We start from the raw sequence: 23344 nt of genomic DNA on the forward strand, positions 1-23344 counted from the left end.
AATGATCGAAATAGTATTAAATCTTAAAATATCTATACAAAGATATTCATGGCAAAATTTGTGTGAAGACTGGAGAGGCAATGAGCCAATAATGCCAGAAAAGAATCTTATTTTATGTGAGACATAATATTTAGGTTAATGCTACATGTCACATCACTGGTACGTTATTTAACAAAACCTTTTAGCGTGGGCTAGGTTGTCGTTAGCCTGTCCTTATCCCGCAAATTATACTGTGGACCATGATCCATGGTCATGGTTGATACTGTAATTGTGTTGAATTGATACTGTAGTTGTGTTGAACTGATACTGCAGTTGTGTTGAAAAGGAATTACAGTTGCGCGGAACAGAGAGACTCAATGTATTAGCTTTAAGGGGTCAATAGATTAGCTTTAAGGAGGTGTATTCAATCATGACTTTCATAGAATTTTAAAGACTTTTATGGACTTTAAAAGTTTAAAGGTATTCAATTCAAACTTTTAGAGAGTATTTAAAAGTCATGCGGTATTCGATCAAGATTTTTAAAGAGTTTTTAAAAGTCAGGTGGTATTCAATTAAAACTTGAATCTTTAAAAGTCATGTGGTATTCAAAAAGTTATGAATTTGTAAAGACTTTTTAATTTTAGAACTTCTGTAGACTTTTATATACTTTTCCTTCACAAATATAAATAGTTGAAATCATACCCCAACCCCAAGATTTCAAAATTTTCTTTCTACCAACACTGAATGTTTTTTTTTCTCCCTCTCTCTATTTAAACTCTATTTTTTTCTCCTTATTTAAAATTTTAAACTTTATAAACCTTATACCTAAATTCAATAAATTATTTTTTCTTCATTATCCTATATTTTCTACATACCTAAACTCTACCAATTTTTTTCTCTCTCCTAAACTTTACAATCTTCCTCTAAAAATTCAAAATAATATTATTTTTATTTCATTGTTGCTTGTATATTTTGATTTTTTTCTATGAAATTTTTATCCCTAACTTCTAAACTTTTTCTCCTAAATACATGAACAGAGTAAATTTTTTTATCTATCACCGTCAACTTTTACTATATGTTTCATATTATTCATATGTTTATTCGTAATGTATTTTTTCTTTTTTCTTTTTAACAACATGTTATTACGAATAGTGAACTATTGTTCGCAATAGCAATTTGAGGCTACAAAGAGAAGCACCTTGTTGTTGTTAGCAGTCCCATATTGTTATTGCAAATAATAGCTCTTTTCTTGATACCTAGCAGTATATCAAATATAATTTTTATATATATTATTAATTTTTTTTATTTTATGCAACTAGTAATTATATATTTTTTAAATATTAATTTCTCAAGAAAAAGTAATTATATTTTTAAATATTTTATTTGAACAATTCTATAACTATAAATTTTAGTGTTTAATATTGTTAATTTGTTATGAATTGCTTATGAAAGTTTGTAAGGATGTATTCAATTTAGAATTTTAATGACTTTTGTAAACTTTTTAAAATAAAAAAGTTGATAAAAGTTTATGCAAGTTTTTTATACAGACTTTTATAGAATCTTACAAAGTTTTAAAAAGTTTTGAAAGACTCTATGAAAATCAATAAAAGTTTATTAAAATCTATCATTTTAAAAGTTTTTAAAAATTTACAAAAGTCATGATTGAATACACCTTAATCTCTATTTTTTTATTTTTAAAGAAACCTTGGACTTTATTTCATCAACTCAAAAAATGTTCATACATGTGACCCAAAAGTGGCCACTAAAACGACCATTCCGCCCATACACATGGTGAAACAACACCTAACCAAACTAGGGCCCTAGAGCCTTACAACCACATGAGTTCCTTCAATACCTCTTGCCACATTACATTCTCAACTCATCCATCAAGACATCCCATGCCACCTGTATACAAACTTAGAGCCTAATATCAACAATTCAAGCATACATATCAATTCTCAGTTATGATCCATGCCCTATACATCAGTTTGGGACCAATGCCAAGTGGCATCCCTCCTGGAAATTACCCTTAAGAGGCTAGCTAATGCACCTGGTACAGAGCTCTGTATGTTCTCCAAGCACACCATTGTTTAACAACAAAAAGTGAACCAACCAACAAATAAAGATAGATACTATAATTACCATATAACTTAGAAGTAAAAAGTTCAATTTTTCCTTTTAAACGGAGTAATTCTTAGTTAGACTCAATGTTAAATCGTTTTTTTTATTTGATTTCAGGTTCAAAAGGATAATCAAGTTAATTATAGTTAGGCCATGGCAAGGTGTTGGCATGATGCAGCATGACTTCTTTCATACTAGAAGGCAATTAGTGGAGTTCTAAAGAAACCACCATGGTGAGTGGTGACTGAATTGAGGACTTCCAGAAAAAATTAGGAGGTTTGACAAGGTGATTATACAGATCGAATTGCCCAACTTGGTTCATTGGATAAATGATCCTGATTTCTTATCGGAGGGTGGTGGACCTTTGTTTAATCTGATTTGGACAGTCAAATGCTGCCACGTTCTTCGTGAGCAAAACCAAGTCGCTAATTGAAACAGAAAATTGAAACATTGGCATAAAGCAAATTGCTAAATCTTTGCATATTGAATCGTATGATTTTATGTTAATACCCAAATGTAGGGTCAGAGTTAAAACTCTTTCATCTGTCAATAGCGGGATTCCAGAAATGTGAGAAGCCAGGAATTGTAGCAAACAGTTTCACTCCCCTCTGCGAAAATGAGAGCTTAAGATATAATGCTTGAGATAACATAAAGAGTATCAAGAGATTGATTTATGTATAAAAGTAAAGGGAAACAGCCAATGTGTTCTAATGCCCATGTAGTATTTCCTCCGGCTCCAAATCTACCCCAATCTTACGGTTAATAGAGGTTGATCCATGCAGGGGTAACTTGCATTTCTTCTGCAGTTCCACAAACCTCTCGGTATCAAAATTCTTCTTCTTGATGAGCTTCCTCCTTCTCGAAAGGAAGAGCCTCTTCAAGATGTCTTGGTAAGTTGGGTCTCTTGAAGTGAACAGGAAGTATGCATAGCCTATGACTATCCCAGATGTTGTAGTGAAAAACGCTATTGGCTCCATAACATCCCACGAGAATTCCCAGAATGTAAGACGAAAGAAAAGCCCAACCTGCATAATAGCAGCCCCCAGACCTGCCCACAAAATGCGGCGCACTTGTCTATGTGCAAGCCTATCGATTTCCTCCTTCCTTTCCTGCAGTGTCTTCAGTTCATCCGTGGAGGGATCATCTTCCGGTAAAAGCGCAATGGGCACTGCTTTCCTAACCAGATCAACCACCTGAAGGCATAAAGAGAAGTTTAAACTGTGAAATTCAATTGTAAGAAACTTTTAAAGTGGGAAGCTAATAAAGGAAATGGTAATATCTATTCCATAATATATAGGTACTTGAAGTGAATCAGAAAAGCATAATACCATATGCAAATATGGTCAAGATTCAAAACATGGCATTCATTCCTCTCTATGCTAAATAAAACAAACGAAGCAGGCAAGCAGCAACTAAGGACTAGAAAGACAACAAGTAAATCCTTTTCCAGTTTATGTCTGATCTTTACCAAAGATCGATATGTATTGCAGTTATTTCAGTATAACAAAGAATCATGTCCGGTGCAGGATTGTCAGCCATCAGTGCACAAGGAGAAACTACTATCTGATACAGGCATGCAAGCTTTTCACACAATTGCAAATAGAATCTACACATTCCAATCTTTAATTTCAACCCACAATAACTAAAAAGTTTTAGAAAACAGTAGATTTTAACCAAGGATAGCACAATAAAGAAATCCAAATAATGTTTAAGAGGGTGAATTACCATCTATGGCTTCCTTTTAGTCTTATAGTTATGTGCATATGGGAATGAATAATCTTGGCACATGGAAAGTGCTAATATATGGTTTACTCCCTTTCTACCAAATGAATTACACAATCAGTATTACCAAAGAGTGACAAAAGATACACTGATTGATGCCAAAGTATTGTCAGAAACATACATAAATCACTTTCCACAATTTGTGGATGTACACATTCTTAATCCTTCTTCTGCACTCTTAATTACTTTTTAGGTTTGACACATTATGAAGAGAATAATTTAATACCCAAGAATCAGGTCATTTCAAACATCCAAACATTCAATATTACAGATATATATATGGAGTAGATAGCAAAGAAGAAAGAAGAGAGAGAGAAAGAGAATACAATACCTTATCAGGATGAAGATAAACTTTATCGCGGAACAGCAAGATGACCCCGGCTTCATCGAGAACACGAGAGAACGCAACCGCTTCATCGCGGGACTTAGCGACGCCCATTGTCTCGCACGCTTTTAGAAGCTCCGAGTACACAATCACCTCCTTGTTCTCCATATCTAGCTCATTCTTCAGCGCCTCCACATTCACCAATCTCAACAACCTCTTCGCCTCCTCCGCCGATATCCCTTTCCCTTTACCGTCCTCCGCAGAGCTACAATAACGCGCTCCGATCAATTTCATCCCCTCGTATCCATCCCCATTCAACCGCAGCCTTAGCCACTTGCTCCTCGTCTCCGGCGCAGCCGCCCTACATCGAGGCGCCGCCGCCGAGGCGCCGTGTCTCAGCAAATTAAACGAATTCCTCCACATTTAAAAAATTATTTATAAAAATAGTAAATTGTGTATTATATTTTCAGGTAACATAGTACTATAATTTATTAGTGTTGAAGTCCTTAATACGCTTATTCATCATCGGTTATGGCGGCGGTTTGCGGCGGAACCGGTGGCGGTGCTAACACAAGTTCTCTTTAGGTCTCGTGAAATGCGTAGGGATGTTAGGTGGAAAAAAAAATAAGAGAGCGGAGATTACGATAATGCGGGGTCCGTTAAAGACCGTTTATACGGAGTTGGTGTTAGGCAGTTAATGATGGATGGCGATTGGCGAATGACTCGGTAGACAAAGCATCGGACACGGTTTCTGTAACAGTGAATGTTGACGGTGTCGACCTCTTCCATGAAAAGACTACAAGGCCCTTTGTTGATTTCGCCAGAAGATTATAGGGCCTAGGGGCCCGCCGCCTGCACCTGCATCAGCAGCGTGCAACAAATTCATATCACATTATTCACATATTCATGTTAATGACCCACAAAAGTCAAAACAAACATTTGGTCAAATTTATTTATTTTTGTTTTGAATTAAATTATGAATAATTAATACGGAGAAATATAATGAAATATTTTTTGGCGTTAAAGAGCCAAACAACACTGGCTAGCAAAGGTTGACATCGAAATTTTTCACTTGTATGCGTCGATTAGAAGAAGGAAAAATTGTATTGTTCGTCTTCGTGATAAAATCGATCAATGGATTGATGGAATTGGATTGTTGGGTTTGGCTAAGCATTATTTTGATAATATATTCATAATCAAAGCTATTAGTATCCCGGATTCCCTGAATGAATTTGTTCCTAGAGTTTCTGATTTGGGATAACAACATTCTTATGCAGCCGTTTAATAATGAAGATATTAAGGAGGCTCTTTTAGCATGGCCCCGGACAAATCCCCGGGTCCAGACGGATATAGTCATGCGTTCTTTCAGCACTTCTGGAGATTGGTAGTGACGTATCTAGCTTTGTTCTAGATTGCATGAATGAGGGCGATTTCCCAGTTGGAATGAATGATGTCATCATCACTCTGGTTCCCAAGAAAGATTCCTCTAATTGTATGAGTGATCTTCGCCCGATTTCATTATGCAATGTAATCTATAAAATCCTCTCTAAAAAATGAAACCACCAAAGCTAAAAGAGGAAAATGTCAACATTTTCAAGAGGGATTTTAGAGTATTAGATTTAGCATGGAAGTAGCAAACAAAAATATAATGTGCAGTGAAGGAGAGGAAGTAGTTGCAAGGCTGAAAAAGTTGGGCAGGCTCAGTTCTGCACTTCTTCTCACAGTATATTTTTTCCTAGTTTCAAGCATACTTGGAGAAGTAGTAGGCAAGGACAAAGATAGCAAAGAGTAGCACTATTAAAGAACGAGAAACGGTTTGGTCCTAATCAAGACACTAGTTCTACTAGTCTAAAAAAAAGAAAAGAAAAAAAAACTTAGTCACAACTCGACCGATCAAAATCGTGCTGGTAGGGCCGGGATAACTTAACCGGGCAAAACCTCAAACGAAAGAGTCGGAAAACAACAAGTGAATTTAATCACAACTCGACTGATCAAAATCGTGCATGTAAGACCGGATAACTCAACCGGGCAAAACCTCAAACGAAAGAGTCGGGAAACAACAAGTGAACTTAGTCACAACTTATTTCAAAATTGCTGAGGAATGAGGATATTACTACTCACTTTAAAGAGGATCATCCGGCCATCGCATGGTGGTGCAGCAGGCTGAGCCGATGGTTACGTCGCCGAAAAAAAGAATAAAATGTGCGAAATCTTCAGCTCGATGAGGAGAAATGCAATCTGGAAGGCGATCATGATGATCGGGAAAGTGAAACAAGCAGGTGTGAAAAATACATGGAGACTGGATTTACTCATCTCTAGCAAAATTTGATGAAGGTAGGGAGAGAGGAAGGCAAGTGCTCGATGCAGCAACTAGAGAAGGTAATGGTGAATCTTGCTCAGAAATTGATTTCTGGAGGGATCATTAAGCCAAATGGAGATGATTTTGAAGCGAAAGTGGAGGAATCGAATCATAAATGCAATCTGGAAGCCGGCGAGAAATGCAATCACAATCTTGGCTTCATCGTTGGTCAAACACCTCAAGAGCGGTACGCCGTACGACCGCTTGTAGAGTTTCCCTTCGATCAATTGGAAACATGGTGCTCTCAGTCTGACTTTCTTCACCTTGGTGGTGTCATCCGGTAGGGTGCCATTGGTCATGTAATTTTCCAAATCATACATCCAATCCGACTCACTTATCTCGACCAGTGGGACCTCAATAATGTCAATGCTTGGTGACCCGACCTCTTCAATTTGCGCGATCTTGGACACGCACTCAGGGGCTTCCTGTGTTAATTTGGACAACATGTTGGCATCCGTGTTTTCTGCTCAGGGCACTTGGATCAACTCATACTTGTCAAACTGTTGTAACAATTCCAGGGTAACGTCCATGTATTGTATCATGCGTTCATCCTTTGCTTCGATCGTTCCAAACAGTTGACCGGTTACCAACCGGAATCCGACCTAACCTCAGTCGGTCGGCCTTCATCTGCTTGGCCAACCATACTCCGCCCAAGAGTGCTTCGTACTCTGTTTCGTTGTTGGTGGGTCAGAATTTAAAGATCAAAGCTTTTGAAACCTTCAGAAGATGTGAGTACGATTCCTCCTCCGCATCCTTTCTTGATGGACAACCCGTCAGTAGAAGCTTCTCACCATAGTTCCTCCAGGGCGGTCGGTCGGGCTTCGGGTCCCGCGCGCGGTGCACTCAACAATGAAATCGGCATCAGAAGGATTGGAATATGAATGTGTTGAATGTTGTGTTTGAAACTCGTGATGTGAATCTTATCACGAAAATTCCAGTAGCGTCATAGTTTTATGATCAATGGTGTTTGAAAGGGGATATTTGAGGTTTATACTCTGTGAGGCATAGATATCGAATATTGTCTAAGTTATATGTGTAGAACGTCTTGCCTCCTGTGGCTTGGTGTAATATTTGAAAGCTGAAAATACCACCCAACATTCAAAATTTCCCGTGGCGATGCTTTCATGAAGTTCTTCCTACTATGAATGCCCTTTCTCGGCGACATGTTCAGGTCGATGGTTTATGACCTCTATGTCGTCGGTATCTTGAATCCCTTAGACATTTATTATGTGATTGCATGCATGTTGCCCCCCTTTGGTTGGATATTATGGATTATCAACTTCTTGGAGCTAATGAAGACTTTATGCACTGGTTTTCTAATTTGTTCGTGAATGGCTCTTTGGCGACAAGAATGAAATGTGATGCCCTTTATTGGTGTGTTTGGCGTGGAAGGAATGATATTGCTTGGAATTGAATCAAGTACCTTAGCAGCCCTCGATAATCAAATTGGAGGTAACTCACCTATTTAATACTTGGCAAGAGATGAGCATGGGATCCATTAGCAGTAATATGCATGGATCCTCTTTGACGAATGCTGCTAACACCTCAACTGATATGCCCTTGATCTTTGTGGATGCAGCGGTCTTTCTAGAAACCGGTCAAGCGAGCTATGGTGTGATCATTTTGGATAATAATGACGAATACGTTACTGTGAAGAGTGGCCCGATTCGATGCTTGAATGATGCTCATCTAGTGGAGGCAATTGCTATTAAGGAAGGCCTGTTGTGGGCAAAGTAGAGGAGTCTTCGTTAGTTGGTGATTCATTCTGACTGTCAGATGGTGTGCAACTTGCTTGGTTCATTGTCAGACTTCTCTTTTGCATGTTGTATTATTAGTGAGTGTCGAGAGCTTAAACAACATTTTGAGGTTGTGTCTATTCAATTTATTTCTAGATCAGTGTACAAGCTCGCTCATGTGTTAGCTAGAGCTGCGCATTCACAAACTGATCCTTGTAGTTGGATTTCTTCTTTACCCTCTTGTATTGAGACTTTGATTTAATGCTATTTCAGAGATTTGGTTTTCAAAAAAAAAAAAAAAATTAATACGGAGAAATATTATATCTTATTCTCACATTCTTTTGAAATAAAAGGCAGAAGGGTCAAATAGCTCATTCTCCTATTAATAATTGTTGACATTTTTTTTTTGAATACTACTAACCCATACAGGGAAGGGTTTGATGTCACTGGACCACAAGGTCCTTGGCTTCTACAATGTTGACATAGAATTTAAATAAAAATAATTTTGCTGACTTGTTAATTTATCACATTATTGCCCTTTAAACTTATTCAAACCTAGAGACCATTTTACATGTTAACTGCTAATCTTAAAAAAACTAATTTTACCAAACATTATTTGTTGGTTAAAATTGCTACAGTTCGTTAACTGCTAATCGCTAACCGCCAATTGTCAAACAAGACTTTAATGAAATAAAATTTAGTCGTGGTGTCAAACACACACCATAAAATAATGAAACAAAAGTTACAGCAAGCCAAAATGAAAACATGTTTACTTTTCAACAATGTTGCAAAAATTGCGCCTAGGCAGCACCCAGCCGCGTCGAGGAAGGCCGTAATTGAACTCCTCCGCGGCCGGCCGCCTAGCTTTTTGGTATCAATGTATCACGCGCGCATAGGCTTTTCGAGAACTGAGAAGACTTATCACTAAGGCACTGATGATAAAAATAAAATGCATGCATGACCACCAATGTTTAATTAAAAATTAAAAAATAATTAAAAAAAATCGGGCGCCTAGCGTCTTTTTCAACATTGCTTTTCAATGTATAGAATCTCTTTCGTTAAGCGTTCTACGAATCGAATTGTTCATCGTTTAATTCAAGACTCCGTTTCGTTGTCAGAAAACATGAAGTGGGCTCACAACCCGCCTCCGTTTATCATTGATGTTTTGCAATTTGATATGAATAAAGAAAAAATAAAAAAATAAATAAAAGCATGTGAAGCCAACAAATCTTATGTATCCTAGAATATAGTATTGGTAAATAAATAAAAGCATGTCCTTGGTTGTGTTTCAAAATTTGTGCAACAAGCCGTTATAACTTAATTACACTTGTGAATCTGGGATTGTTACATAGTATTTCCCCAAAAGATTACAAGGATATATCATAGTACAAAGAATGTTGAATATGGAGTTACTATAGCCAATAAAATTATAGAAATTGTCAAGCACCTTATATTCAAATGACACTTCTTTGGCTCTCTTTGAGAGAAAGTCACAGTATCAAACCTCAGTAGTGGGATATTAACTCTTTGATAATGTATAGAACAAATGCTACCTTGTAATAGATACAATGGTACTCAAAAAAATTATATAGGCATTACCAATAAAATTCAGATCATATAAATGTTATTTCACCGTTTCTTTCCTTCTTTTTAACATTGTATGTGCCAAACCATTACAAAGTAATCATATTACACTCTGATTTGGGATTGATAAATGGTAAAACCTGATTATTGCATAATGAATCCAGTTGGAAATCATAACAGAATGAAAAAAGATGCTCAAACAGAGCATTCTGATTTGGGATCATTTGAGTGAAAAAAGATGCTCAATTTAAGCTACCTTTACTCAAGAAAAACAATGACAACAAGAATTTGTATTCATTTGGAATCTCATTGTTGAGAGCACTAACGAGTCAGAATGATCACTGCCGAAATATCAAGCTATCTATCTCCCCTACAAGATTTGGTTGGGATTCAGATTTCTCCTAACCAGTTTTGCCACCATCCTACCCTGATTTGGTTGGGATTCAGCTCAATCAGTCAGTAAATCTATAGGCCTCGCCGGCATTCCAATTGTTTGGTGTTTTCTAATAATATCTGCCAAACAAAAAAGAAGCAAATCTTGATAAATACCCAATGAATGTGCTACATGGAAAATGGAGAAATAGGATTAGCAATTATATACTACAAATTTGGAGGAATAAAATTTTGCCACCCTTGCCTCACGGATATAGTTTGCCACTGCTTTGCAGCCCTCTATTGCCAGTTGCATAACGTTTTCAAAAGTATCCAATGATAATTTAGCATCCATCTGCACCAAACAAAATTGTTTGCGACTATAAAACCCCAAAAGTGTAATACATCCATCCTCGTTTATGTAATCAAAGAAAATCAGCACCACGACTAACAGTACGCATTGTTTTATTTTTTTTTTCTTGGAATTTGTGAAATAGATTATGTCTAGGTTAAAAACACCGGTAACCAAGTATTACTTCAAATTAATTTGATGTCCTTGGCATAGAAAGTCCTAGGAAAATGGGAATATATTAAACACTAGAAAATCCAGAATCACAATAATGCAAATAGGGTAACAAAGCACAAGATAAGATTGACATGATGAACTGAATGTATACATTTCACAATTGACATGTTTGTTTAGTAAATAACCTGCAGAAGGGTAACTTTATCCAGCTTAGGTAGAAACCCAACAGTGACATCGGGGCCACCAGCACTGTCTTCTACATAGTTTAGATCTGTTCATTTAGAAGTTTCATTGTCAAACTATTAGTTGGATGTCGTTTCATTGTCAAACTATTAGTTGGATGTCGAAATCAAAATGACAGTCAACTCAAAAATACACACTAAAAATTGGTTAACAAAAAGTTGTCAATTGGTTTACCAAGAAGAGGGGTACTATTTAGGTACCCGGCACTACAGGAAGTAACAATATCACGCATAGGAATCCCTGCATCAGCAAGTGCCAATGTGGCTGCATTTATGCATGCTGATCTTGTTCCTACAAATAATAAGAACTCAAAAAAAGACATATCAATCATACAAGAAAAATTAAATGTCTTCAGATGAATTGCATTAAAAAAATCAAAGATTTGAATTTTGAAAACAATTGGTCAATTTAAAATAATGCACAAATTTTTTTTCAGAAAACTAATAAAATCATACCTCCATCAGCTTGGATAACTTGGACAAAAATGTCAATCTGTGAATACAAAATTATATAAACTCAAAATATGGTACACTACTATCAGTATTCAGTATTCTATTGGGTCTATTACATAGCCATAACACTAGAACCTGAGAACGAGGCATTAGATGCGTCAAAATGCAAGCTTCCATTGTTTGACGAATAACTAGTGATATCTCAGTGGATCTCCTGCAGAAAATAAGAAAGCAATTGTCCAGATATAATTTTTTCCACTAGACTCAACATAATGTGGCATTACAATTTGACCAACAGAATTGTGTAGAGAATGAAGTGTAGAATTAATTCAATGATGAAAATTTAGGCATTATGGCAGTATTAAATATATGATTGTAAGTTGAGGCAAAATCAAATACAAGATTACAAGATTCTTTAAGTCATGGTACTGGAATAAAAGGCAAGGGATTATAAAGGCAAAACATCAATCACCTGTCACCCTTTGGTTTCCTCATCCTATCACCTGTACTAAAGTTTGCCATGCTATACTCACAGCGAACCTAAAAGATTTTTGAAGAATACACCATCACATCATCACTGGAACAAAGAAAAACATGAATATAAACATTCAGTACTCATGGTAGAAGTTAAGTACCAAAGCCTGGTCATTGATTTGTTGGCTCCTATTTTGGACCTGAATGACATAATCAAAGCAGATGTCAAAATTAGCTATAGTTATTATAAACCATACAGATTTGGCACTTTAGAACACATTTTATGTAGACAAGACTTTCTAGACTTAATCAAGACCCATTTATCAAAAAGAAAGATATATAATGAAGTTTTAATTAATCTGGAGAAGAAACAATTGATTTTGGTGTAATAAGTAGGAAAAGAAGGAGGTTTTTACCTCCCTAGGGCCATACACTGCAGCAATCACTTTGGTGTTACCCATTTCAAAGACAGCAGAGCTGCAGAGTTACCATAAAATTGCAATTTAGCTACATATTGGCCTCTCAGAAACAGAAGAATAGAAATACATATAGAAAGAGCGGTGCCTACCCGTCAGCTCTGGCAACTGCACCTATTTCAGCACGAAGCTGCCTCATCTGCAAACGAAAAATAAAACAAAATCATGCTTATATTTACATATAAAAATGTTGTATCTTATAGGATCCTTTTGGCACAAATAATAAAAGACGAGAGAAACCTCGAGGGGACGGCGACCGTCCAGGCGAAGACCTTCGGGGCTAACGTACTCCATCGCTGAGAAGAAACCTCTGCTCGCCGGAGAAAAAAATCGTTCACCGGCGACAACTCTAAAAGACTAAAACCCTCAGTACTCGGTAACGTTGCTCTCCCTTTTTGGGCTGAACTAAAATACAAAGAAGATAGAAAAAGGTGGACGGGTATTGGGTTGTACTAATGCCTAATGGTCCTATCCAAAGTGAATTTGCATTTTTTCTTTTTTCTTTTTTTTTTGGCTAAAGTGTCATCTAGCACCATGAATTATATTCGATTATTCATGCCACATCCTGAACTTTTATATCGTATATATTGAGCCATAAACCAACAAAAAAGTTTCGCCTAGAACTTTTAGTAGGTTTCTCTATCTTCTTGCTGATATGGCGTCTGATGTGACATTTCTCTTAACCTTATATTGTCCATAATCCATATAAGCGTTTACATATTTAAAATTTAAAAAATAAAATAAAATTATTATATTAAAATAAACAGAATTTTCTTCTCTTTATTTTCATAAAGTATACTTTTCAATTTTACAATTCCAATGTTTCAATTTTTTTTTTCAGAATTTATATTTTTTGACTAATTTTTTGTTATAGTACTTTTTCAATTTTCTAAATTTATAGAAATGCTATTTTTTTTGTTTGGTTTTCGGTTTTTGTTTTTGTTTTTTTTTTAATTTTTATTTTAAATATGTAAATGCTTACATGTACAACATAAGATTAAAAAAATGACACATCAGTTGGAAATCTGCGCTATGTCAGCAGGAAGACAGGGAAACCTGCTAAAAGTTCTAGGTGAATTTTTTTTTTTGGTTTGTGGCTCGATATATACGATATGAAAGTTGAGGGTGCAGCATGAATAATTGGATATAGTTCATGGTGCTAGATGACACTTTAGTCTTTTTTTTTTTTTTTTTTTTCTTTTTGGGTATAGCCAATGGTTTAGTAATCATTATTGTATGAACCATATAATCAAATAATGTACCTTCAGTATAAAAAAAATAATGTACTTTTAGTATATTAAAAATATACATTATATTCAGTGAACGTACATTATTTGTGTATTGAATGTATATTATATTGTATAATGTACATTCAGTACACAAATAATGTACATTTACCATATTAAAAATATACTTTTTTGTTATGATCAACACAGCACTATGTGGACCATGGTCTACACAATAATTTACTTATCTTTAGATAACTTGTCAATTTATATTTAAAAACATGTTGTAAATTATATTATAACATGTGACCACCCTTATAGATGAGATTCCATCTCAATCATTCAATTAATTTTAATTAATGGTAATGATTGAATTTAAAACAATCATATTTATATTATGACTAGTATTTTGTACGATGCGCGAAAATTTATGTCCAATATTAAAACATTAATAAATATGAATAATTAAAATTTATAATTTGAATTATATATACATAAATAATATATGTATTTTATACATACATATATATGATTTATCATTTATAGAAATTTAATTAAAATATAATTAATCATTAAATTAATTATATAATAATTTTAATAAAATGATAATTAAAGAATACGGAAAAGATATGATAGATATAGGTTTATGATAATAATGAAGGAGTTAAAAGTAACGGTGTTATAACGGTGTAAGGGTAATTTTATATAACAAGAATGTAGTAGGGACAATTTTGTCTAATAACATTGAAGTGTATAACATTTAAAGTAAAATGTATACATTTATTAGCATACAAAAAGAGGGACATAAATCAATGATATAACTTTAATTGAGACTTATTATATTTTTAGATTAGATTAGATTAGATATGATATATTTAATACATAGGGGTGGCATGGTAATTTTAGCTTCATGTTTGAATTGTAATGTAATTGAAATAATTGATTTTCCTTATTTTGAGGGACTCTATCAAGTATCAATGGTAGAAAATCAAAACTAAATTAAAATTAAAATTTTATGCAGCAAATTATATACTGAGCAATTTATTTTGTGGTTGCAATTTAGTTTACAGAGTGTGCAAACACAGTAACTGGTGTGTGCGTTTTAATGATGTTGTGAAAAAATGCTAAGCACGGTGCATTTCTAACCATTAACGTGTGCAATAACAGAGTTGGGCTAAAAGGTATGAAAGTTTAACCTCCCCATATTATATACATTTTTAAGTACACGTGTCATCTATCATTATCGTGTGCAATAGCACTAAAAGGTGTGAGAATATTTGTAACCCCTCGGTTTTTTTTTTGCGACAAAGTTAAGGTTCGAGAATATATATTTTTAAGCTATGACATTTATGAGAGGGTCTCTCGGTGTTCGAAAGAATTTTTTTTGAGACTAGTTATTAATAAACCGCGATCTACGTACCGGTCACGAACCGTAAAATTTTTTTAAAAGATATATATTCAGTTCGAATTTTCCTAGAAATTTGATTATTAAGTATGATACGATTAAGCCTGAACTTCTCGTTAGTCCAAGTGAAATTTTAAACGGATTGTAAGGAGTAATATTGTTACGGACCTTGTACCTATATTTCGCGAGATACCGAAAAATTCCCAATTTTAGTGATTATCGACGGGATTATTTTTAGGATAATTTTGGTATTAGAATTTTCCCGAATTAAGCTATAATCATCCGAACTTTCATCTGATTTAACCCCAAACTGACAAAATAAAATTGTTCTTCAAAGAGCCACCATAGGGAGATGACAAGTGGCAATCCAATCACCACTTGGTTGGCTCATTTATGGCATGTCATAAGAAGTATGGGAATGTTGCACTTGATTTCTTAACCTTCAAGCCAAACTCACATCATCTCTCTCTCCTACTCCACCATTCGAAAATACCATAAGGAAGAAGAAGAAAGGAATTAGTTTAGTCTTCCACTTGTGATCAAGAACTCCCAAGCATTTCTTCAACTCAAGTGTCTAAGTGTAGGTAAGACTTTGGACTTTGTTTGGTTAAATCCTTCCTAGAACTTAAGTGTAAACTAAAGGTGCATGAAAATGTTGTTGTTATGGTGATATTTTTAGGATCTTTGGTGAAAGACTCAAGGGAAGACATCATCAACTCCTACGGTTTTTAGGATATTCTAAAGAGGTAAGGAATCCCTTAAGTTGGTTTAGTCACTTGAAGGTGATCAAATGCTAGTAAATTATGTGACTAGGAATTTTATGTGAAAATTATGTGTTAAGTTTGTGGATCTACTAGTTGACTCAAGAAACCACACTTTGGATTTTTGGTAATTTTTGTATACATGTTCATAGCTAATTTATGCATGTATATGTTGTATTTATGCCCATATAGGCTTATACTTGTGAAAATAGTGAAAAGAAATCAGGATAGATTCTGGCAGTAACTTCTGAGATTTATTGGGAAAACTTGATAAGGTATTTTGACTCCATTTTTCTCAGATATGTATTTCAATAAGTGTAGAACCCGCATATAAAATTTCATAATGATCGGAGTAGTATAAGTATGGTTTTCGAATTTCTTTCCAAAACTGGTCCAGAGAGAGAAACTCTGGACAGCACACTGCCAAGGGCAAAAATGGAATTTTCTGTGTTTATTCGCGGATCAAAATGACCAAAACTTTTTATGGACATCAAGTACTATAAGTTGGGGTTCTACCATAAAGATTTCAAGTGAAAAAGAGTTCGGGAACTATTTTTACCGGCTCAATCTTTCGAGCTGCGCCAAGCTGTAATTTCCTGGCAGATTTGGATGGACGCGGCAGTGGACGCGCGTCCACCGCGCGCCCATCAAGGGAGTGTCTTCAGCGTCACGGCCGAAAGGCCGGACGCAACCACGGACGTGCGTCCGCTGCGCGTCCGTGGCATCCAGACTTCGGGGAGAAATGCCGAAGCAGCGGACGCGGCTCGGACGCACGCGTCCGCAGCTGCGGCCAACCGCGAGTCCGCGCGACGCGGACTCATTTTCGACTTGTTTTTGACTAAACTTTTCCCCGATGTTTTTAATCCCGAGTGTCACGACGTTTTGAAAGCCTACGGGCAATCGGGTGAATGTTTGAAGACTCGAATATTATTTTTGTGTATTATATTTATTAACTTGGAGGAAAATTGTGTTTTAAGAATTATTGTGACTCCTCGTACTTGGATTTTCATAATGGAAAGAGCATTAACCAATATGTGTATTTTGGGAAATACATTTGAGCAAGTTTGATAATTTTTGAGTCGTGTGAATATAATGAATGGTGAGATGTCTTGTACGATTAATTCATACTGCAGAGCGAAGTCTATTCGCTGAGTGAATGGTGAGGTGTCTTGTATGATTAATTCATACTGCAGAGCGAAGTCTATTCGCTGAGAGAATTGGTGAGAATTAAAATGTCGTGTGTCCCGAACAGTAAAGTGTGTGTTGCTGAACTCTTTATTTTGAGTTAAATGATGGAAATTTTCGGAAATAAAAAGTATTATATGTTGATGCAACTCGTATACTCTACTATACGTTCTTTTATTATAATCTGGTTGCAGGTAGATTGCAACTCATGGGTAAAACTTACAGTTTTCTGAGGATCATGTTTTTCGAAACCTTTGTTTACTTTTGAGTGACAATGGATTTCCTTACTTAGCCGTCGCGCTAACTACACTTCATTGTGTCCTTTATTAGATCCAGTCTAGCGTGGGCCCCTGTGGCCGATGAGCTCTGAATAGGATGGGAGTCGAGGTTGAAGATTACTCTATTCTAGAATAGACACCCTGGAAGGATTATTTCCATATGTACATATTTGGATATTGGTATGGTTATTTGAGGTTATAAGTTTAGCCTTAGCGTTTGGGTATAGGAGAGATGCCTAAGCGTGGCGGTAACACCCAGTTTTCTGCTGGTTAGACGCCTAAGCGTGGCGGTAACACCCAGTTTTCTGCTGGTTAGACGCTTCCGCAATGTAGTAACACCCAGTTTTCTGCTGGTTAGACGCTTCCGCAATGTATTAACACCCAGTTTTCTGCTGGTTAGACGCTTCCGCAATGTATTGTATTATTAGGGATTTTGTAATAAATCCAAGTTGTGAAAATTGGGGTGTTACAATATTTGTTTACAGCGTGTGCAATAACGCTAAAAGGTGTGAGAATATTTGTTTACAACGTGTGCAATAACACTAAAAGGTATGAGAATATTTGTTTACAATGTGTGCAAATACGCGAAGTAGTGTGTGCGTTATACTAATTAAGTATCACGATTGTTTTGAAAATACGGAGCAATGTGTATTTCGTATTGTTCAATTTTGTATACCAGTGTGTGCAACGTTCTTTTATCAAATAATGGTTCCTTCGCTGCCATAAATGGCCCTCTAATCTGCCCACAGTCTTCGGCCATGATAGAAGCACTAGGGCCGACCATGATAGAAGCACTAGGGTGCAAAGAAGCTCTAGCATGGTTGAAAGATCGTGAAATTAGAAGTCTACGGTTGGAATCATATAGCCTATACATGATTAATGAATTGAAGAGCAATGTCATCAACCGATCCCATACATGCTTTATTATTTGTTCATGTATCAGTCTCATGCCTTATTTTGATTCAATCTCTTGTAATTATGTTAAGAAGTCAGCGAACAAGATTGCCCACACATTAATTAGGGCATCCGGCTCTCAGACTTGAAATTATGTCCCACTTGATTGTATTCGTTCTCTTTTCCCTAGTATGCACTAACAATATCTATTTCGTTTTTTGCCGTAAAAAACAAATACCTCTAATGGTCCTCCGATTATTAACGATTTACCAGCTGTGGTCCCTCGATTTTTAAATGACCTCCAATGGTCCTCCAAATTTTAAAAAATAATCATCCATGGTCCTTTTAGGATGTTTCGTGGTCATTTTAAGAATTAGGACTACATGTGATTATTTTTTAAAACTTGGAGGACCATTGGAGGTCATTTAAAAGTCGATGGACCATGATTGGTAAATCGCTAATACCCGGAGGACCATCGGAGGTATTAACCAATAATTTATTATGATTAGTAATATATTATGTGAGAATCACTCAAAAGTACTCCGTATAAGGTAAGTTTGATAGTTGTCTTGGACAAGAGCAGCTAGTTAATTAGTTGAATAGTTGATGATGTTCAAATTTCTGAGGTCCACTCATGCGTGATCAACAGCTGACAATCGTCCTCATCCACACATGTACTTGTGTTCTTGTATAGTAATCATGCTTGCTTGATATTCATTTGTCCTCCACACTTCCCCTCCACTGTCTCCACTTCCCTGGTAAGCAGCTATCTCAATACTGCAAAACGCCTCGAAGCCCCCCTTTTAGCTATATATTTATTCTGATCAACTCTGAATTCTCCATCTTGGATGAATTAATGTAATTCAAAACGAGAAATCAGTTTCTACACAGGCATCCTGCTTGATGGCTTCTTTCAAACTCTCACTTTCCCTTGACAATTCATTTGAATCCAAGAAGCTCAACAATTTCAGGGTAAATTCTCTTCAGTTGACTGATCGTTGTTGTTTTCCGCCGTTTTTGGGTTATATTAATTTAACTGGTGCATTTGTAGTGAAACCAATTTGTAATTTAAATCCCATTAGGGTTTGCCGAACATTCACTGATGTTTCGGATAAGTCTGAATTGGTTCTGGAAGATAATGTGATTGGTTCCACAAGTGAGGATTTGGGGAATGAGGGTTCTGCTTTGGAAAGTTCGAATTCAAAATCGGATTTCCGAAAAGGGAGGTTTGATATTTGGAAGAAGAGGTTTAAAAGTGCAAAGAAAGTAAGCAATGACTTGAATATGAGGCGGAGTTTTAGGAGGAAAGATTGTGAACTTGGAAATGAACTACATGTGAGAATTGAAAGTCCTGAATGTGAAGTAAATAGTGAAAATGTAATTGATTTTGATGTTAACGACATTAGGCTTGACTTGAGTTTAGAGGAGTGTAATGCAGAGTTGAAGCTGCTCGAAAAGTGCAGTGATAGGAAAACTTTAAAATTTTTTGAGTGGATGAAAATAAATGGGAAGTTGAAGCAAAATATTACTGCTTATGATTTAATTTTTCGGGTTTTGGGGAGGAGAGAAGATTGGGATGGAGTTGAAGCAGTGATCAAAGAAATGTTTTCCGAGTCAGGCTGTGAGATTAATTATCAAGTTTTCAATACACTTATCTATTCTTGTCAAAAGAAAGGGCTTGTGGAGTTGGGTGCTAAGTGGTTCCACATGATGTTGGAGAATGGGGTTCGGCCTAATGCTGCTACTTTTGGGATATTAATGAGCCTTTACCAGAAACGTTGGAATATTGAGGAAGCAGAATTTGCATTCTCAAAGATGAGGGATCTTAAAATAACCTGCCAATCTGCATACTCAGCTATGATTACAATATACACGAGATCTGGCTTGTATAGTAAAGCTGAAGATGTAATTGGCTTCTTGAGAGAAGATGAAGTGGCCTTGAATCAAGAGAATTGGTTGGTTCTGCTTAACACTTATAGTCAACAAGGCAAGATGCATAAAGCTGAACAGATCTTGGCTTTAATGTTCAAAGCTGGTTTCAGCCCAAACATAATTGCATACAACACATTGATCACTGGATATGGCAAGGCATCAAATATGGATACTGCCCAGTGCTTGTTCGAGGACCTCAAAAGATTTGGAGTGGATCCAGATGAAACAACTTATAGGTCCATGATTGAAGGTTGGGGTCGGGCAAACAATTACAAGCAGGCAGAGAGGTATTTTGCAGAACTCAAAAGCATTGGGTACAAGCCTAACTCATCTAACTTGTACACAATGCTAAATTTGCAAGCTAGACATGGAGGAGAAGAGGGTGCCATAAGGATTATTGATGAAATGGTGATGATTGGTTGCCAAAAATCTTCCATCCTTGGCATTCTTTTACAAATATATGAGAAGGTTGAACATGTTGATAAAGTGCCTTTGGTTTTGAAGGGTTCTCTGTATGACCATGTCCTAAAAAATCAGACTTCTTGTTCAACTCTTCTCATGGCTTATGTAAAAAATGGCATGATAACTGATGCACTGAAAATTTTAAATGAAAAGTTGTGGGATGATTCTGAATTTGAAGACAACTTATACCATTTACTAATTTGCTTATGCAAAGATTTTGGCCATCCAGAGAATGCCGTCAAGATATTCACTTGCATGCCAAAATCTGATATGCCTAATTTGCACATAATATGCACAATGATTGACATTTACAGTTCAAAGAACTTGTTCACTGAGGCTGAAAATCTTTACTTAGAGCTAAATACTTCAGGTATTGCCTTGGACATGATAGCCTTCAGTGTTGTGGTAAGAATGTATGTCAAATCTGGAGCTTTAGAAAAAGCATGTGCTGTTTTGGACATCATGGACAAGCAAAAGAACATTGTTCCAGATGTGTATCTGCTTCGATATATGCTTCGAATTTATCAGAGGTGTAACTTGAATGACAAATTGGCAGATCTTTATTATAGAATTCTGAAAAGTGGAGTTGTTTGGGATCAGGAGATGTACAACTGTGTCATAAATTGTTGTGCCCGAGCATTGCCAGTTGATGAGCTTTCAAGACTTTTCTTTGAGATGATTCATCAAGGATACTCACCCAATACAGTGACATTCAATGTTATGCTAGATGTTCTTGGTAAATCCGGACTTTTTGGAAAGGCAAGGAAAGTTTTCAACATGGCTCAAAAGCGTGGTCTAGTCGATGCCATCTCTTACAACACACTCATAGCTGCATATGGGAAAGGTAAGGACCTCGACAATATGGCATTGACTGTGAGGAAAATGCACTTCAGAGGCTTTACGGTCACTCTTGAAGCGTACAATTGTATGCTGGATGCCTATGGGAAAGAAGGTCAAATGGAGAAGTTCCGTGATGCTTTACAGAGAATGAAGGAATCTGGTTGTGCATCTGATCATTACACCTACAATATTATGATTAATATTTATGGAACACAAGGTTGGATTGACGAAGTTTCTGGCGTTTTAATGGAACTAAAAGATTCTGGATTTGGACCTGATTTGTGCAGCTATAACACTTTAATAAAGGCATATGGGATTGCAGGAATGGTTGAGGATGCTGTGGCTTTGATCAAGGAAATGAGAGAAAATGGAATAGAACCAGACCAAATAACTTACACTAACCTCATCACTGCATTGCAAAGGAATGATATGTTCCTGGAGGCTGTGAGATGGTCCCTGTGGATGAAGCAGATAGGGGTCTAATAGCACTGCACTGCACATAATATTACTCTTTTGTTATAACAGTGTTCCTCTGCTATTTATTGACACCCAACAATCCTGGGCTCAAGCTTACCATCCAACAGACGAAGAAATTAAAGCTTTTTCAGAGGAAGCTGGCTTGCAAACATTACCAAAGGCATGGTAAGCATCTCTTCTTCAGCTTGGTTTCTAATAAATATTAGGAACACCATGTTATGTTAACAAAAGGTTTTCCTTTTTTTTTTCGTCCACAATGATTTGAATGAGAATGTTTTCTGATAAGTACGGTTTAAAAAGATAGATATTCTTCATAAAGCAAGAAGGCAGGGCTGAAATTCTACTTTTCATACAAAATAAAAAAAAGTCTTTTCTCCCAAGTTGTGATAATTGGTAGAGAGAAGTAAAGACAGTTCTATTGATCAAGGGTGTTATAATAATATAATCTAAGATTGGGTCAGTGTCACTCAATTGGGCTATAATGGCACTGAAAGACTGAATCCAATCTATTAGCTCATAGCCTTATATGTTCTCTCTAATTTTATGAATTTGGGACTCTTAACAAAGGGCATAACATTACCCTGCCATTTAGTTGTTTCTATGATAGATACTAGAAATGTTCAAACTGTTATCTGAGGGATTGCTATTTTTTAGGTTGCCATACCAGATCAGAGCTGCACTCTAAGTGAAAAGTTGGGAATTGACTGTGCAGAAAGCAAAGAAAATGAGGCAAGAGAGACATTATATTCTCAAAGATGTGATGGTGAGCTCAAACGCTGTGCAATACCATCATAAATAACCAACTTCTCTTGGTGCTGCCTTGATTCTATCTTTTTATTGAGTTGACATATGAATCAACAACGTATATACAAGGGGGGAGTGAAGGTTCCCGCCCCCCCCTCTCTTTTTCTTATTATCCAACTTGATTGTATCTTGTGTTTTACTTGTACTTTTAGGTTTTTTGGAATCCATATGGCCTTACCCGTTAAAATTCCTGTTAAGTTTTCCTGCTTTCCTTTTTATCTTACTAAGAAATTACATTTTCTCCCTTTGGATCATGCGCAGAGTCTGATTTTGACTTTTAATTTAAGAGTGAATCTCTCGCGGATTATTATCTATGAGACAAGTCGGGTCACGATAAAAATGTAATACTTATACTGAAAAATGTAAAACTAATTAGGAATAAATTATTTTTACTTGTAAAAAAAAAGTGTACAACTTTTGAGGAAAATATAATAATTTTAAATTAAAATGTAATAGTTAGTGTTGAATAGTTACTTATGAGAAAAAATTTAATACTAATCATGGATAAATTGTTTAATTGTTACTTATGAGAAAAAGTGTAATACATATGACCAAAAATGAGATACTTTTAAATTTTAATAAAAAATGAAATATTTTTAAATCAAAATATAAAGAGCTAGAATAGTTACTTATATGATGAAAATTATAACA

At 35.8% G+C, this 23344-nt stretch overlaps 3 protein-coding genes across 3 annotated transcripts; 1 reads left to right on the top strand and 2 right to left on the bottom strand.

Annotated features, from left to right (window-relative positions):
* Window positions 1–2575: 2575 nt before the first annotated feature.
* Window positions 2576–4962, bottom strand: LOC116012228 (calcium uniporter protein 5, mitochondrial-like). Its single transcript, XM_031251727.1, has 2 exons — window positions 4214–4962; window positions 2576–3293 (listed from the first exon to the last, which is right to left on the bottom strand). The coding sequence occupies exons 1-2, from the start codon at window positions 4628–4630 to the stop codon at window positions 2808–2810; spliced, it is 903 nt and encodes a 300-aa protein (XP_031107587.1). The 5' UTR covers window positions 4631–4962; the 3' UTR covers window positions 2576–2807.
* Window positions 4963–9920: 4958 nt separating this feature from the next.
* LOC116012267 (exosome complex component RRP41 homolog) lies at window positions 9921–12842 on the bottom strand. The gene is made up of 11 exons (XM_031251771.1): window positions 12670–12842; window positions 12522–12568; window positions 12370–12430; window positions 12115–12153; window positions 11952–12019; window positions 11615–11693; window positions 11483–11519; window positions 11202–11318; window positions 10970–11055; window positions 10524–10613; window positions 9921–10399 (listed from the first exon to the last, which is right to left on the bottom strand). Exons 1-11 carry the CDS (start codon window positions 12721–12723, stop codon window positions 10352–10354), a joined length of 726 nt encoding a protein of 241 aa, XP_031107631.1. The 5' UTR covers window positions 12724–12842; the 3' UTR covers window positions 9921–10351.
* Window positions 12843–18802: 5960 nt separating this feature from the next.
* Window positions 18803–22947, top strand: LOC116013308 (pentatricopeptide repeat-containing protein At4g30825, chloroplastic). Its single transcript, XM_031252986.1, has 2 exons — window positions 18803–22054; window positions 22544–22947. The coding sequence occupies exon 1, from the start codon at window positions 19082–19084 to the stop codon at window positions 21893–21895; it is 2814 nt and encodes a 937-aa protein (XP_031108846.1). The 5' UTR covers window positions 18803–19081; the 3' UTR covers window positions 21896–22054; window positions 22544–22947.
* Window positions 22948–23344: the final 397 nt, after the last annotated feature.

The sequence above is a fragment of the Ipomoea triloba genome, chromosome 3 (assembly GCF_003576645.1).
Source record: "Ipomoea triloba cultivar NCNSP0323 chromosome 3, ASM357664v1".
Taxonomy (NCBI): domain Eukaryota; kingdom Viridiplantae; phylum Streptophyta; class Magnoliopsida; order Solanales; family Convolvulaceae; genus Ipomoea; species Ipomoea triloba.

Excerpts from the sequence above, each read along its gene's own strand:
- LOC116013308 (XM_031252986.1), top strand. The coding sequence starts at position 19,082 with ATGGCTTCTTTCAAACTCTCACTTTCCCTTGACAATTCATTTGAATCC.
- LOC116012228 (XM_031251727.1), bottom strand. The coding sequence starts at position 4,630 with ATGTGGAGGAATTCGTTTAATTTGCTGAGACACGGCGCCTCGGCGGCG. Across the intron at positions 3,294-4,213 it reads TTTATCTTCATCCTGATAAG|GTGGTTGATCTGGTTAGGAA; the intron begins GTATTGTATTCT and ends TTATGCCTTCAG.
- LOC116012267 (XM_031251771.1), bottom strand. The coding sequence starts at position 12,723 with ATGGAGTACGTTAGCCCCGAAGGTCTTCGCCTGGACGGTCGCCGTCCC. Across the intron at positions 11,319-11,482 it reads AGTTATCCAAGCTGATGGAG|GAACAAGATCAGCATGCATA; the intron begins GTATGATTTTAT and ends TATTATTTGTAG. Across the intron at positions 10,400-10,523 it reads TGGCAAACTATATCCGTGAG|ATATTATTAGAAAACACCAA; the intron begins GCAAGGGTGGCA and ends TTTGTTTGGCAG.